This window comes from Epinephelus fuscoguttatus, linkage group LG23, assembly GCF_011397635.1.
Source record: "Epinephelus fuscoguttatus linkage group LG23, E.fuscoguttatus.final_Chr_v1".
NCBI lineage: Eukaryota > Metazoa > Chordata > Actinopteri > Perciformes > Serranidae > Epinephelus > Epinephelus fuscoguttatus.
In genome coordinates, this window is record NC_064774.1 from 10056141 (window position 1) to 10072120 (window position 15980).

At 43.2% G+C, this 15980-nt stretch overlaps 1 protein-coding gene across 1 annotated transcript; it reads left to right on the plus strand.

Moving 5' to 3' along the window:
- The first annotated feature begins 1186 nt into the window (after positions 1-1186).
- Positions 1187-15242, plus strand: LOC125883856 (transmembrane protein 272-like). Its single transcript, XM_049568461.1, has 5 exons — positions 1187-1295; positions 4808-4893; positions 4997-5047; positions 5163-5369; positions 12742-15242. Exons 2-5 carry the CDS (start codon positions 4830-4832, stop codon positions 12945-12947), a joined length of 528 nt encoding a protein of 175 aa, XP_049424418.1. The 5' UTR covers positions 1187-1295; positions 4808-4829; the 3' UTR covers positions 12948-15242.
- The last annotated feature ends 738 nt before the right edge of the window (positions 15243-15980 follow it).

Below are 15980 nucleotides of genomic sequence, written 5' to 3' on the forward strand. Positions count from 1 at the left end.
TTGTTCATCAGGCGAAGCTGATGAATACAGCAAATGCGATCGGTAGGGTGAATGAGACTCCATTGTAGATGCCGGTTGGAAATGTAGATGACTCGCAGCTTCCTGTTCAAAATAGTTACGTATGCGTGAACGTAGTCTCGCTCACCGGACCTTTCTCAAGAAAAGAAAGGTCTGGCTGGGCCGACTCTCACTTTGAGATTGGAGAAAAAAAACGCCCCGGCTGCTTGTACTTCTTTCAACCAATCACAATCATTCTGGGCGGTGCCATAGCAACGGTGCGCTTGCAAAAATATTGCCGGGGGGGAAACAGGTTTTGGTGTAACACGCCCACAAAAATATCGCCTACATGACGCGAACCATGGCAGAAAAATGGCTACATTCCCGCAAGATCAAACACCACAAAAGTTAGTAAAGGACGTGTTGAAAACGGTTGAAAACTGCTACACAACCGGAGGTGGTAGGGCGGGACTTCAGCGGTTGGCTCGTTCTGCCCAATGAGAGGCTGATCTCGGCAGCGAACTTCCGCCCACTCAGACTAGCGTGAACGTAACCGACGCGGTGACGTAGCGAGTGGTGTCCCAATTCCTAGGGAAAGATTTCAACCTCTACCCCTTGTTGCTTCATTTTGAGGGCTAAGGGGTAGTGGGCAAGAGGGGGTATTGGGATTGGGTCTTAGTTTCCAGACTTAAAACGTTAGGCTGGCCAGTAATGAGACTCACCAGTGCAGGGCAGACGCAGCAGCAGCTCAGCCGTGTATCAGTTCAGTGAGTCAGACTACGCAGTACACAGTCAGGGCTCCTCCTGCCAAGCACTGAACAATTTGGTGAACGAATCTTTTGAACGAATCTTTTTAATGAACCGATTCTAGTGATTCAGTAACATCTAAAGAACTGCTTTGCCCAACACTAGTATGAAAGGGGCCATTCTGCTGCCGAAGTAATTTTACTTTTTATATTTAAAGTAGCCTACTTTTTACGTTTACACAAGAAAAACTTTGAATGCGCTATTTATTTTTTTATTTATTTTACTTTTTGTTATATCAGAGTTTTTTAACAGGCTACTTTAACTTAGGTAAATGATCTGAGTACCAGTGACAAACTATAATTTGCGTGAGCACACACAGGAGGACTTGCTCACCCTCACAATCAGATGACCGCGTGAACGCCGCTCTGAGCATGCGCGCTCCCGAGAGGAGGAGGCGCGGCCACAGCAGCAGCAGCAGCAGCTGTCAGAGTCCCAACAGCAGCAGCAGCAGCGGGAGCAGCAGACAGAGGGAAGGTGAACTCTGATTGAAGGTAAGTGTCGGAGAATAAAACCAAACTACAAACTGTGACTCACAGAACTTTAAATTACAAATTCACCTACACCTGCGCGGGTTTATTTGTAGTTTGAAGGCGCTGTCAGGCGGCAGAAGTTGACGTGATGTCGGTGTGTTACCGACCGGGGCGGGGCCGCGAACATTTAACCTTAACTTCAGAATAAAAAAGGCGAGGCCGCGGTTAAACGTTATCTTTTCTGGTCTGACCACATTTATTAGTATGTGTTTTATTTGCCACAGTTGTATTCATGTGAGCTCCTGAAACTGAAGTGGAAACTGCTCAGAGGCGACTCTACCTCAACTCACCCACATTCAAAAATGCAAAACTGCACTAAACCAATGTACATTTTATTTTAGCTTCACACGTGTTGTCTAATTCATACCCTAAATGTTCCTTATTTCCTGCTGTGTGTTTAACGGCAGGTTAGTGCATGCACAGGTTGCATCTTGTAGCTGCTATTTTTATTCTGGTTAAACTGGCTCTGTTGGGAATGCAGTCCAACCTCTCTGCTGCAAGACACTACTATTTTTCTGCACAACAGCACTGTAGATGTGTAAACAAAGTGAATGCACACTGTGTCATGTCACAACATGACATGCATTTTATTTTTGAGTCTGTGCTGCAGACTCTGATAATTGGGAACTGCATGAGGACTGTTAACTCTGATATTGGTTCTTGAGAAACTCGCTGTATCTCCGCCTTATGTTGTACACAGACAAAATTAAAATATACGACACTTCCATGAGCCATATCCCTAAATGCTGACACTGATTTTCTACGTCTGATTCAGTTTGCTCATCATGAGGAGCACTACTCTACCTGTGAAACAGCTGTGTAACATCTGAAGTGACTCCAAAGGGAGCTGCTGACAATTTTAAAAAGCAAATAACCCTGATGATGCCGTAGTGATGTCACAAGGGTTACTGCATTCAGCTTGAGACCTGGAGCTTTATCTTACAAAAGGCGCATAACAGTGCACAGCGAAGCACGACTGTCATTACTAGTTTCAGACTGACACACATTGTGTTAGTGGGCGTGTAGGTCTTGAAGCGAGGTGTCGTCAGGTGCATTGTTGTTGTTGTTTTGAAGCGGCGGAAAGCGATTGCAACATTGACCAACAAAAACCGGGTCTAAAGTCCACAGTAGAGAATTTCCCTGCTATTCAACAGGTGCATTTTTCAAATAGTGAGATGCACAACATGCCTTCGCTCTGCTTGTTACACACACAGGGACTTGTGTAAGGGTTGCAGGTGGGTGTAATCATACATCATCAGCGAGGGAGATATTAATTACACTCTTTAAAATGTGAACAGAGCAGAGTCGCTGTCCAACTCTTTGTTTAGGGTCCAGTTTGTAGGATTTAAATTGTATCCTAACTAGTTTGTGTGTAATCACCTGAAAACACCCACTTGCACTTGGTTGTGTGTGTTCACGTTTAGGCTAGTGGTGTCCCAAAACAGAATTGAGGTAGTGGAGGTGGTTTCCAACCCTTGAAATCCCCCCTAGATTCCAAGGTAGCCCCGACCCACACTTACAGCAAAGTGGAAGATGAAATTTCCCAGAACACCTTGCGAAGTCAGCAACTTCGGCAAGTTTTGGAAAACAGTTTGTTACTGTACGATCGGAATGTAGGCTATACAAACAACAGATGGTTGGACTAGCGTAAACTCATCAGCAACTCGGTTGAACACAGCGTCAAAATATTTAAACAAATCAACTTGCCCGAACAAAATCGATCAGAACTAGAAGACAATGTAGGCGCCTCCTGTTTTCAGCATTTCCTCTCCGTTGACTCATCAGATGGACAAGAATAAACATCGCAGATGCCACAACACAAGCGCTGGAGCCGGCATTTTCAAGTCTGAATGACTATCGGTATCTTGTGACTACTCGTGACGTATGCCTGCGCATCGGCCACGCCGATTTACATGAAGTGGTGTCTGATTTTTTAGGGAAAGATCTCTACCCTAATATTTCTCACTTCCCTCATCAAGGGTTATCTCGCAAACGAGGGCACTCAATACCAAGTGGAAGATTTAAGGGGTAGAAATGGGACAGGCCCTAATACTGTTTTCCATACACACTTGCTGGTCTTGCTTGACTTGGTTTGACTCGGCGCGTCTGCCCAGCGTGGCAGGGATTTGCACTGACGGCTTCTCGTGAGCCGATGACGTCCAAAAGCAGTGGGCTGATCCACGGCTAAAGTCCCCCTTCCAGCAGATAAAGAAGTTTACCTGTTTGAGGTGAGCTGTGTGCAGAGGTGCAGTAAGAGCCTGTCGTCTGCAACTCTTCGTCAACATCTCACTGTGGCTGTTTCTGCTTACACTCTCCCTCCTTGCGGTAGATTTGATTAGTAGACTTGTTTTTGTAGAAGAAAAGCCACTGACAAGTTCCGCTAATTCGGTGATAAACACACTTTATTTTGTCATGTAATTTTTAATTGTGAAGCAGCAGAATGAGGAAATGCTTTAAGTTTTAACCAGCAGTCACTTGACTGTGTCATATGACTCCGATACAGCCAAAAGCGAAAATAAAGCAGATTTCCAAAGTACAAAGAGGGACTCACAAAAGAAAATCCAATCCACAGAAATTCAGGAAGTAGCTTCAAAAGTCCTGAGAGCTGAGCTTTTAAAAATGTCTTTCTCGGTGGCTTTCTGCACAGTAGGGCTGCCACGATTAGTCGACTAATCGATGACTAATCGACTATTAAAATAATCGGTGACTATTTTAATAGTCGACTAATCGGTTTGAGTCATTTTCCATAGAAAAGTACTATAAAGTACCCCAAAATACTCTTACTGCAGCTTCTTACGTTCAGATATTGGCAGCTTTACACACTCTCCCGTGACGGTGAACTAAAACCTTTTGGCGTGAGTATGAAACAAGACATTAGATGATGTAATTTTGGGGTTTGGGCGAGACAGACCGACATTTTTCAACATTTTAACACATTTTTCGATGAAATGATTAGTCGACTAATCGACAAAAATAATCGACAGATTAGTGGACAATGAAAATAATCGTTAGTGGCAGCCCTGCTGCACAGACAGACATCAGTTAAGTCTGACAATACATGCCTGTTTCGGGGGGAGAAGGGAGGTCAGCGTGAAGTCACAGCCACTGGCTTGGAGGTGGTCCAGTGCGCTTTTGGCCTAGTAGAGACAGTCCATCTCGGGCGCAGCTTACAGCGGCACGTTACGTTTAAACTGACAAAAGAAACACAAATTGGCACAGTATGGTTTGACTCAGCACCGCCAAAACTGTCAATGGAAAAGCGCTATTAAGAATTGTTGTATTTTCGTTACCTTGCAGTGAGACGTTTGGCATTCGGGAGAGGTTGCCTATGAAGAACAAGGTGGTTAAAGAATGAGAGGAGCACAATCTTATCTTTAGATTCTTAAAGCATTTGTTTTCTTGCTGCTTTCTGGCAGATTCAGATCACATCTTAAGTCTTGACGTCTGACTCAGTTCTTGATCTTCCCCCGTAGGTGAGTGTCTTCACGACTGATAATGTCGAACAGTGGCCTTATACAACGCATCCGCAGCCCTCCGCAACCCCCAACACCGATACTAGGTGAGATCAGCTGAATCCTAAACATCTCTGTCATGGATTATGTGTACAGAAAAGAGGCTGAAAGTGTTTGTGCCTTGTCTAAATGTATTTTTTCGTCTTGCAGCATGTTCAAAGTTGGCTCTCTGTGTCATGCCCATCGCTCAGATTGCAGTTGGTGAGTGATCCACATTCACTGAAATGTTTTAAATGTGGGTAAGTCAGAATTTTCCTGCAGTTGTGGCTACATTAAATGCGACTTAATCTCCTGCCATCACCCCCGTGTCCAACAGGTGCGGTACACCTGGATGACTGTCCGCGACAGCGCTACATCCCCATCTATTTGATAGTGGCGGGAGTCTTTGGCCTGGTGCTGGCGCTGCTCTCCTGCCTGCCCTGCGCCAAGCAGGCCGATGACGGCACCTCAAACCCGCTCTCTTCAATTTGCACCACCTGGAACTCGTTGATAGGCATCTTCGTCTTCTGCTGGTTTATTGCAGGTGAGTTTCAACAGCGGTGGGCTGATGAGTGACGACCACAGAAGGGAGGTGTGACTAAAGATAGTGCAAGTGACCTCCAGCCTATTTGACACTGTACCATGGCCAAGGGAAATACTTTTGTGGTTGGCACAAGTCTGTTAAAATTGTGTATTGGGATTCCTCAAGCGACTGAATATTAACAATTTGACAACAGCACCAACTGCAGCCTCCAAAGTGACCAGAAGACTTAAGCCCAGTTCAGACCAAAGATTCGTGACGAGACAAGTTGAAACAAGCAACTACTTGTAATGCGCTGTTCTGCAACGTTTTAAAAACCTGCCGGTTCACACCAATGCAACTAGATGAGATGGTGTATCATCTCTATGCAACAACTCTCTGTACTTTTGTTCTGATTTCCAGCTTTTCAGGCTTATTTTGTGTCCGAATATAATTAATAGCTTCATAAAACATGAATGAGGATAGTGATAGTGAGATACTGGCTACAGCTGCATCTGGAGGTACCTCTCTAGCTGTCGCCACTCTCTCTCCATGTCTTGCATTTGGCACTGCGGCTGAAAGGGCTGAGCAGAGCGGTCCTCCCTCTCTGTTTCCTTACTTTTCTTTTACTGTCTGTCTGTGCAGTCCACATCCTCCTCTTCCTCCTCATTATTACCCACCTGAAAATTACTAGCCCGTCTGACCTGTTGAAAGTGAGCTATCCGAGTTATGAAATTATGCTGTGCGACCCGTTCCTCTGTCTCGTCACAGATGTGTCTCGCTGCCACATTTTCTTCACTGATTCATGGTCAAACAAGTCTCTTTAAGCTTCTGACAGGTGCAAAAAATGCAGGAAATAGTACTGTTAACGATGGACGAAAGTTTCAGACTTCGACAATTTCGGACGAAAAAAATGGACTCCGTGTGCAAAGGCCTTTACCTATAAACATTGAGTGTATGTAACAGAGGGTAATTGTAGCAACAAAACTAAGAATTCAGGCCATGTAAGTCACTGGTGAAGGTGAGGCTTAGCCGCTGATAAATGTCGAGCCGTCAGTGAGTGTCCATCGCCCTAGTTTTTGTGGTGTGCCCTGCACAGTTGCCACTAGTTAGCTGTTGTTTTTTTGGCTGCTTCAGCATTTTGAATCAGCATTGAAGATGGCGGAGCCCATTGGTGAGTGAAATCACTCTGATCGGCAGTTAAGCTCAGTGCACGAGAAGCGTAACAGAAGTGAGGAAAGTAAAGAAACATCGAAAGTCAAGTGGGTGTGAGATCAAAACAAAATTGATATAATAGGTATGATTATTTTTTAGACATTAAGTTCTTTCACAGAAACAGTTCGTAATTATTATCGGAATCTTGTTGTTGTTTCACTAGTGCATGGTAAATATGATTTGGTCTTTAAACATGGGGTTGTGTTGTTGATGTGCTAACGGGCCAACTAGTGTCTTAAATCCATTCTAAAGGGCCTCTGGTTCCCTTATTTAAATAACTAATACAGACTAACACCGCCTGCTGCTATGGAGAGTTATTTCTTCTCACGCAGGTGCACAACATACCTGCTAGTTGGCTGTTGGTGGTAGCTTTTGGGTGCAACTTTTTGGCTGAGACACAGGCGACATGACGCGACGCAAGGTTTGGCCTTCGTTGCCACTAGTTCTTTGATGTTGGTTTGACATGTCTGGGCACAAAGTAAGACTGCACCACAGGGTGTCCTGAGAATAATGGATTCAAATGAGGAAATTTTCCTTGCCTGCCCTGCGCCAAGCAGGCCGACGACGGCACCTAAAACCCGCTCTCTTCAATTTGCGCCACCTGGAACTCGTTGATAGGCATCTTTGTCTTCTGCTGGTTTATTGCAGGTGAGTTTCAACAGCGGTGGGCTGATGAGTGACGACCACAGAAGGGAGGCGCGACTAAAGATAGTGCAAGTGACCTCCAGCCTATTTGACACTGTACCATGGCCAAGGAAAATACTTTTGTGGTTGGCACAAGTCTGTTAAAATTGTGTATTGGGATTCCTCAAGCGACTGAATATTAACAATTTGACAACAGCACCAACTGCAGCCTCCAAAGTGACCAGAAGACTTAAGCCCAGTTCAGACCAAAGATTCGTGACAAGTTGAAACAAGCAACTACTTGTAATGTGCTGTTCTGCAACGTTTTAAAAACCTGCCGGTTCACACCAATGCAACTAGATGAGATGGTGTATCATCTCTATGCAACAACTCTCTGTACTTTTGTTCTGATTTTCAGCTTTTCAGGCTTATTTTGTGTCCGAATATAATTAATAGCTTCATAAAACATGAATGAGGATAGTGATAGTGAGATACTGGCTACAGCTGCATCTGGAGTTACCTCTCTAGCTGTCGCCACTCTCTCTCCATGTCTTGCATTTGGCACTGCGGCTGAAAGGGCTGAGCAGAGCTGTCCTCCTCTCTGTTTCCTTACTTTTCTTTACTGTCTGTCTGTGCAGTCCACATCCTCCTCTTCCTCCTCATTATTACCCACCTGAAAATTACTAGCCCGTCTGACCTGTTGAAAGTGAGCTATCCGAGTTATGAAATTATGCTGTGCGACCCGTTCCTCTGTCTCGTCACAGATGTGTCTCGCTGCCACATTTTCTTCACTGATTCATGGTCAAACAAGTCTCTTTAAGCTTCTGACAGGTGCAAAAAATGCAGGAAATAGTACTGTTAACGATGGACGAAAGTTTCAGACTGCGACAATTTCGGCCGAAAAAAATGGACTCCGTGTGCAAAGGCCTTTACCTATAAACATTGAGTGTATGTAACAGAGGGTAATTGTAGCAACAAAACTAAGAATTCAGGCCATGTAAGTCACTGGTGAAGGTGAGGCTTAGCCGCTGATAAATGTCGAGCCGTCAGTGAGTGTCCATCGCCCTAGTTTTTGTGGTGTGCCCTGCACAGTTGCCACTAGTTAGCTGTTGTTTTTTTGGCTGCTTCAGCATTTTGAATCAGCATTGAAGATGGCGGAGCCCATTGGTGAGTGAAATCACTCTGATCGGCAGTTAAGCTCAGTGCACGAGAAGCGTAACAGAAGTGAGGAAAGTAAAGAAACATCGAAAGTCAAGTGGGTGTGAGATCAAAACAAAATTGATATAATAGGTATGATTATTTTTTAGACATTAAGTTCTTTCACAGAAACAGTTCGTAATTATTATCGGAATCTTGTTGTTGTTTCACTAGTGCATGGTAAATATGATTTGGTCTTTAAACATGGGGTTGTGTTGTTGATGTGCTAACGGGCCAACTAGTGTCTTAAATCCATTCTGTAGGTCCTCTGGTTCCCCTATTTAAATAACGAATACAGACTAACACCGCCTGCTGCTATGGAGAGTAATTTCTTCTCACGCAGGTGCACAACATACCTGCTAGTTGGCTGTTGGTGGTAGCCTTTGGGTGCAACTTTTTGGCTGAGACACAGGCGACATGACGCGACGCAAGGTTTGGCCTTCGTTGCCACTAGTTCTTTGATGTTGGTTTGACATGTCTGGGCACAAAGTAAGACTGCACCACAGGGTGTCCTGAGAATAATGGATTCAACTGAGGAAATTTTCCTTGCCTGCCCTGCGCCAAGCAGGCCAACGACGGCACCTCAAACCCGCTGACTTCAATTTGCGCCACCTGGAACTCGTTGATAGGCATCTTCGTCTTCTGCTGGTTTATTGCAGGTGAGTTTCAACAGCGGTGGGCTGATGAGTGACGACCACAGAAGGGAGGCGCGACTAAAGATAGTGCAAGTGACCTCCAGCCTATTTGACACTGTACCATGGCCAAGGAAAATACTTTTGTGGTTGGCACAAGTCTGTTAAAATTGTGTATTGGGATTCCTCAAGCGACTGAATATTAACAATTTGACAACAGCACCAACTGCAGCCTCCAAAGTGACCAGAAGACTTAAGCCCAGTTCAGACCAAAGATTCGTGACGAGACAAGTTGAAACAAGCAACTACTTGTAATGCGCTGTTCTGCAACGTTTTAAAAACCTGCCGGTTCACACCAATGCAACTAGATGAGATGGTGTATCATCTCTATGCAACAACTCTCTGTACTTTTGTTCTGATTTTCAGCTTTTCAGGCTTATTTTGTGTCCGAATATAATTAATAGCTTCATAAAACATGAATGAGGATAGTGATAGTGAGATACTGGCTACAGCTGCATCTGGAGTTACCTCTCTAGCTGTCGCCACTCTCTCTCCATGTCTTGCATTTGGCACTGCGGCTGAAAGGGCTGAGCAGAGCTGTCCTCCCTCTCTGTTTCCTTACTTTTCTTTTACTGTCTGTCTGTGCAGTCCACATCCTCCTCTTCCTCCTCATTATTACCCACCTGAAAATTACTAGCCCGTCTGACCTGTTGAAAGTGAGCTATCCGAGTTATGAAATTATGCTGTGCGACCCGTTCCTCTGTCTCGTCACAGATGTGTCTCGCTGCCACATTTTCTTCACTGATTCATGGTCAAACAAGTCTCTTTAAGCTTCTGACAGGTGCAAAAAATGCAGGAAATAGTACTGTTAACGATGGACGAAAGTTTCAGACTGCGACAATTTCGGACGAAAAAAATGGACTCCGTGTGCAAAGGCCTTTACCTATAAACATTGAGTGTATGTAACAGAGGGTAATTGTAGCAACAAAACTAAGAATTCAGGCCATGTAAGTCACTGGTGAAGGTGAGGCTTAGCCGCTGATAAATGTCGACAGTGAGTGTCCATCGCCCTAGTTTTTGTGGTGTGCCCTGCACAGTTGCCACTAGTTAGCTGTTGTTTTTGGCTGCTTCAGCATTTTGAATCAGCATTGAAGATGGCGGAGCCCATTGGTGAGTGAAATCACTCTGATCGGCAGTTAAGCTCAGTGCACGAGAAGCGTAACAGAAGTGAGGAAAGTAAAGAAACATCGAAAGTCAAGTGGGTGTGAGATCAAAACAAAATTGATATAATAGGTATGATTATTTTTTAGACATTAAGTTCTTTCACAGAAACAGTTCGTAATTATTATCGGAATCTTGTTATTGTTTCACTAGTGCATGGTAAATATGATTTGGTCTTTAAACAGGGGGTTGTGTTGTTGATGTGCTAACGGGCCAACTAGTGTCTTAAATCCATTCTGTAGGTCCTCTGGTTCCCCTATTTAAATAACGAATACAGACTAACACCGCCTGCTGCTATGGAGAGTAATTTCTTCTCACGCAGGTGCACAACACACCTGCTAGTTGGCTGTTGGTGGTAGCCTTTGGGTACAACTTTTTGGCTGAGACACAGGCGACATGACGCGACGCAAGGTTTGGCCTTCGTTGCCACTAGTTCTTTGATGTTGGTTTGACATGTCTGGGCACAAAGTAAGACTGCACCACAGGGTGTCCTGAGAATAATGGATTCAACTGAGGAAATTTTCCTTGCTGTTTCCATGTTGTCTGTTATTTTGTTACAGCAGGCATTTAAATCTTACATCACCTGCCTTTGTAGTTCTTTACAGGATAATACAAATACAGCAAGGATTACATTTTTACAGTTTAAAAAATGTATAAGCAAGTGATACAAGGGATGCAAAATTTAAAAGGAAAAGCAGCAATTAGTAGCAATCATTCAGATGCACTAGTTGGAGAATGCACACTGTAGTAACATGTATTGTCCACTAGATGTCCATCTATGATCCTCCCTTTTTCTAAAGTGACAGAGCTGCACACAAACCCCTCAAGTGTACAAGTAAAATCATCAAAAAAAAAAACATTTTTAGTTGCACTGAGGCCAGAAAATACAGGTTCAACCTGTTATCACTCAGTCCTCTTAACATCACAGCTGAAGTAACCAAAGTAATGAATTTAATTATACGTATTTTAGGCAGAATTTGTTTTGGACTTCTGCCTCACATTAAATAAACGATACTGTTGGGGCATCCTGGTGGCGTCATCATTCTTAAAATGCCACAGAGAAATACTGAAATGTAAGAAACATGTATGTAGATAAACAACACTGCTTATTACAGCTGTATTGAAAAAGATAAATGCCTACCATACACTGAAATACTTTTAAAAGACTAAAGTAACACTCATCTAAAGACAATGTGAGTTTTTAGTCACACTATAAGTATTACAAAGACTTTGGGTCTCTATTTGCAAGAGCACAACTATTTCCTTTTGAGATTATTTCCCATCCTGCTCCTGGTGAAAAAATATCATGCCAAACTCCCTTTTAAAAAATGCGACATATTAACAATCCCTCATGTGTCTGCAAAAACACATAACTCTGGAAACACTAGATAAAAGTTGTCATATGTTGACAGGGTTCTTATCAATTCTACATCAATATAATCCATAAAGACAAACTGTATTTGTGTTCAAACTTTACATTTAAGTTACATTTTTGTGGCCTCAACTTGTGACCAGCCTCCATTCGTCAGCTGTCTTGTTTCAATTGGAGGAGACTGCGTAAATTAGAGATTTCTCACTAATATAAGTGCTGGTTGATGGATCAGTTACACGATGAATTAAACACCGACTCTTGTTCACTCCCCAACTCCATCAGTTTTTCCTCTTTTTCCATGGAACAAGAGAACCCAGACTTGTTTGACGTTCTTGCGCCTCCCTAGAGTTCCCTCCATGTTTATTGTCTACCTGCTGCTTCCTGTTTGATGCTGGAGAAAACGTAGCAGACTACAAACTTGTGATAATATTAAACATGATATATTTTATCACAACGTCAACGACAACTCGGTTTAATGACTGCTGAACGTATTTGTCCATCAAGTTTTTCAACCTCTTCATGCATTCTGCTACGTCCACACTGAGGTTATTGGAAATTTCTCTCCAAGAGTTAGCAGCCATTTGAGACTCTTTGTAGTGGGGTGAGGAGGAGTCATGCAAATGTTCGTATTTGCGGACTTCTTTGATCAGCCTCTCCATTTGGTTCGTGTTGACAGAAGGAGTCGTCGGACATGCGTAGGAGGAAATGCGCCGCTATCAAGCCGACCAATCAAAGTTGTTGTGGTCTGTGCTGCCACGACATGTAGTCACGTTTCTGGGGAGGTGCATGTCAGGCAATGGCATAGGCTACAACGTATGTGACCATAGGTACAGCGTCAATTTGGCGCAAAAGTATAAATCGTACCAAATGATCGAAATGGACCACAGTGTCCACAGCTCCACCTTTTAGTACCAGATCTGTGTGCTAGGTACCCCAACAGAGGGTTGACCAGAAATTTGGACGGTACGGAACGGTTCCATTGGTACTATTCACAACTTTTCACAGTGGAAATAGATAGCTGTTTTTTTTTACATTAGACCACAATGCAGAGTGTTGTATGAAGTTAAAGTAGATTAAATATATATGGGTAATTAATGCCTGTGAATTTATTCTCTTTTATTTCTTTTTCATCTAGGTAATGTGTGGATATACTCCATTTACCAGCCCAACTACAACAAGAACACAACAAACGTGGATCCCTACTGCGACAGGGGTCTCTACCTGTTTGCCTTCTGGACCACCACCTTAATCTACATCCTCCTGGGTCTGTTCCTGGTAGGCGGCTGCTGCGTAATGGTCTGCTTCTGCCTGTGTGGCCGAGCCGACCCCGACGACGTCTAGAGACAAACAGTGAGGAGAGAGGATGCACACAATGAGTTTGCTGCTGAGGCTGTTAATGTTGATGGTTCATACTTTGCAACACAAGACTAATATATCTGAAGACCTGTCATGTTTCACAGTGGCACTTGCCTTCATGTTGACAGCCTAAGTTGGAAACATACTTAACTCAAAGATGCTGTTAATTTTAAGACTGGTCTTAAAGGATAACTTTGGTGTTTTTCAACCTGGGCCTGTGACTAATGGGAACAAATGTTTTAAAATTTGATAAAGTATTTAACAAGTAACACAACAGGGTGTAATGTGAACACTGAGCAATAGTGCACCATCAATTTACGTCTAGTAAAAGTGCTGTTTTTTTGTCACTGACAGGCTCAGATTGTTACTATAAGTGTCTGACACTACAGAAAGGATCCCTACAGAGATAGGCCTTTTTATCTTAAGAGTAACATTGTTTTGTTCAACCAAAAACAGCCACAAAATCGCTATCGCCAAACCCACCAGACTCCATTTAAATAAACAGTAATTTTAGTGTGTATAGAGCCCGCATAATTTCACATCTAACCAGATGAATTAAGTATTTATTTCAACCAAACCAGAGTTGGCGATTGTTGGATTGAAAAGATGAACCAAGATGGTTTTTGTGAGTTTTATTTTGTTTTTGTCGACTTTGAATGAAGTGTGTTTAACAATGATTAAATTACTATTTATTTAAATGGAGTCTGGTGGGTTTGGTGATGGCGATGTCGGGGCTGTTTGTCACAAGAAGGTCTATCTCTGTAGGGATCCTTTCAATAATGTTGTCAGACATTTAAAATCTGAGCCTGTCAGTGGCAAAAACAAAAATGCCACATTGCAGCCTGTCACAGCTGTCTCGCTCAAAACTCAATTTCAAAAACGTTTTTTCCCATTAGTCACCTCGACACAAAAACATGACAAGCAAACATGAAAATAGGGTCCAAATTTTAAAAAATACCAAAGTAATCCTTTAAATAACGTCTGCAGCAGGGATGTAACACATGTCAGTATAAAGGTTAATTTTGCTACTTCTCAGTTTACTGCACGGCACACCAGCCCGGTTTGATGGGAGCTAGCTAGTAGCACCGCTCATTCGGAGATTGGCGCTAGCATTGCCGTCCCGACTCAACAGCGTTGTTGTGGAAACAATGTGCCCACTCTCCGCTCTCCCCTCAGGTCAATTTTGAGACACAAACCCCCTTTAGCATTGCTAACTTTGCTTTTACTCTTAGCAGTGTTAGCACGGCTAGTGTTGCTAACGTAGTGAACAATGCCAAAGAGGTCTTGCGACTCAAAATGAAACTGCTAGCTCACTAGGGCTACCGAGGAGGAAGAGGCCTCCATTTTTTCGCACCATTAGGACATTGTTACCAGCAGTGATCGCTAATGAGCTGCGCCGCTAGCTAGCTCCCATCTAGCCTTGGTGGTGTGCAGTGTAGAGCAGCCAAGGCTAACGTTAGCTAACCAGCAGACACTGGAGGGAGGTTTCCACATGTTATCGCGGCTAGCCAGCCTTCTGTTAGCAAAGCCAACAGAAAATAAATTTTAGTCAAAACATTTACATCGCAAAACATTTAAATTTCACCTCCTCTAAATGGATAGCGCTTTGAAACATAGCGCTAAAGCTAACTGAGTCAATGGGGCGCTGGACTAAAAGGAAAGGCCTCTTGTGTTTCACCTCTTGTTGCTATATTTAGCCTTTTGGGCTATTGAAAGCTAAATTAACTGAAACTGACAGATGTCTGTAAGAGTTTACCTAATGCTGAGCCTTCTCTACTTCCTGCAGAAGCCGCACTGCTCTGTGTGTGACTCCTCTCTCACTTCCTGTGCAAAAGATGAGATGTATTGTTTACATGATGAACCAGGAGGATTTTGACTTCAGCTTTATACATAGTACAAGATCATATGACAAGATGTTTGTTCTTTGTTTGTTGTTTTTTTACTGTAATGCTCATGTTTTTGTTAATTTGTGTCAGGAGGGCACGTCATAAAACATGTTCACGTTTAACCATTCATACTGCAAATCTTCCCCATCATGCACTTACCAGACAATGATTTCTGATACACTATAAGACTATATGAAATACTATATGATCCATGTTGTTTCCAGCAGGGGACAACATTTTTAAGGTCCCCTTTTTGGTCTAAAATTTAATCACAACACTAAACAGATGACTTCCACTGCTGTATCTTATAATACTGTAACTATTAAGATCACACACAGTATGTTACCCACAGTAAGTTGTATTTTGTCACAATAAAAGAGAAAGAAACATGCAACTGTGTCATATGATAACTGTGAAAACAGGAAGTGTTTTATAAACAGCCTGCTTGACCACATGACGTGCTCTACCTCGTGTAGAACGCACGAGTTATACTGAGATGGAGGGAAATGAATTCAATGTAAAAATAGCTGTCTTACAACTGTTCTCACCACATAAGACTTTTATTGATCTCAGTCTAAATCACACTCTGTCCCTTCCTCGTGCTTGGCTGTGATTGCTCCACACCTCACCTCACCTGCTCCTCATTACATCATGAGTCACCCAGTGTACATCAGCCTGTCGTTAAAGGAGTCACGTCATGCAGGAGTGAGGAAACAGGTTGCTGTTAATAGCAGAAAGGAAAGACAGAAGAAATTGACAAGGAGCGCACCCGGTCTTTCACTTCCTGAAGACGAATTCAATGCCACCCCTCTCATCTGTAGTGTTAATATGGAGCTACAGCCAGCAGTCACTTTGCATAAAGACTTGAAATCGGGGCAAACAGCTAGCCTGTCTCCCCAAATCTGCCACATCATCATCATCTGAAGCACAAACCAAGCTTGGCCCCACTTTGTTGTTCTTTGTTTGCTTTACTCTGATTTGCTGCCCAAGAAAACTTTGTCTTGTTTCCAACTGTTGCAATTGAGTCCTCAGATCTGGATTCAGAGACCTTAAGAACAGTGGTTCCCAACTGGTGGGTTGCGGGTCACCTCTGAATGGACCACAAGTGACTCGCAAATAAGTACAGTGAATT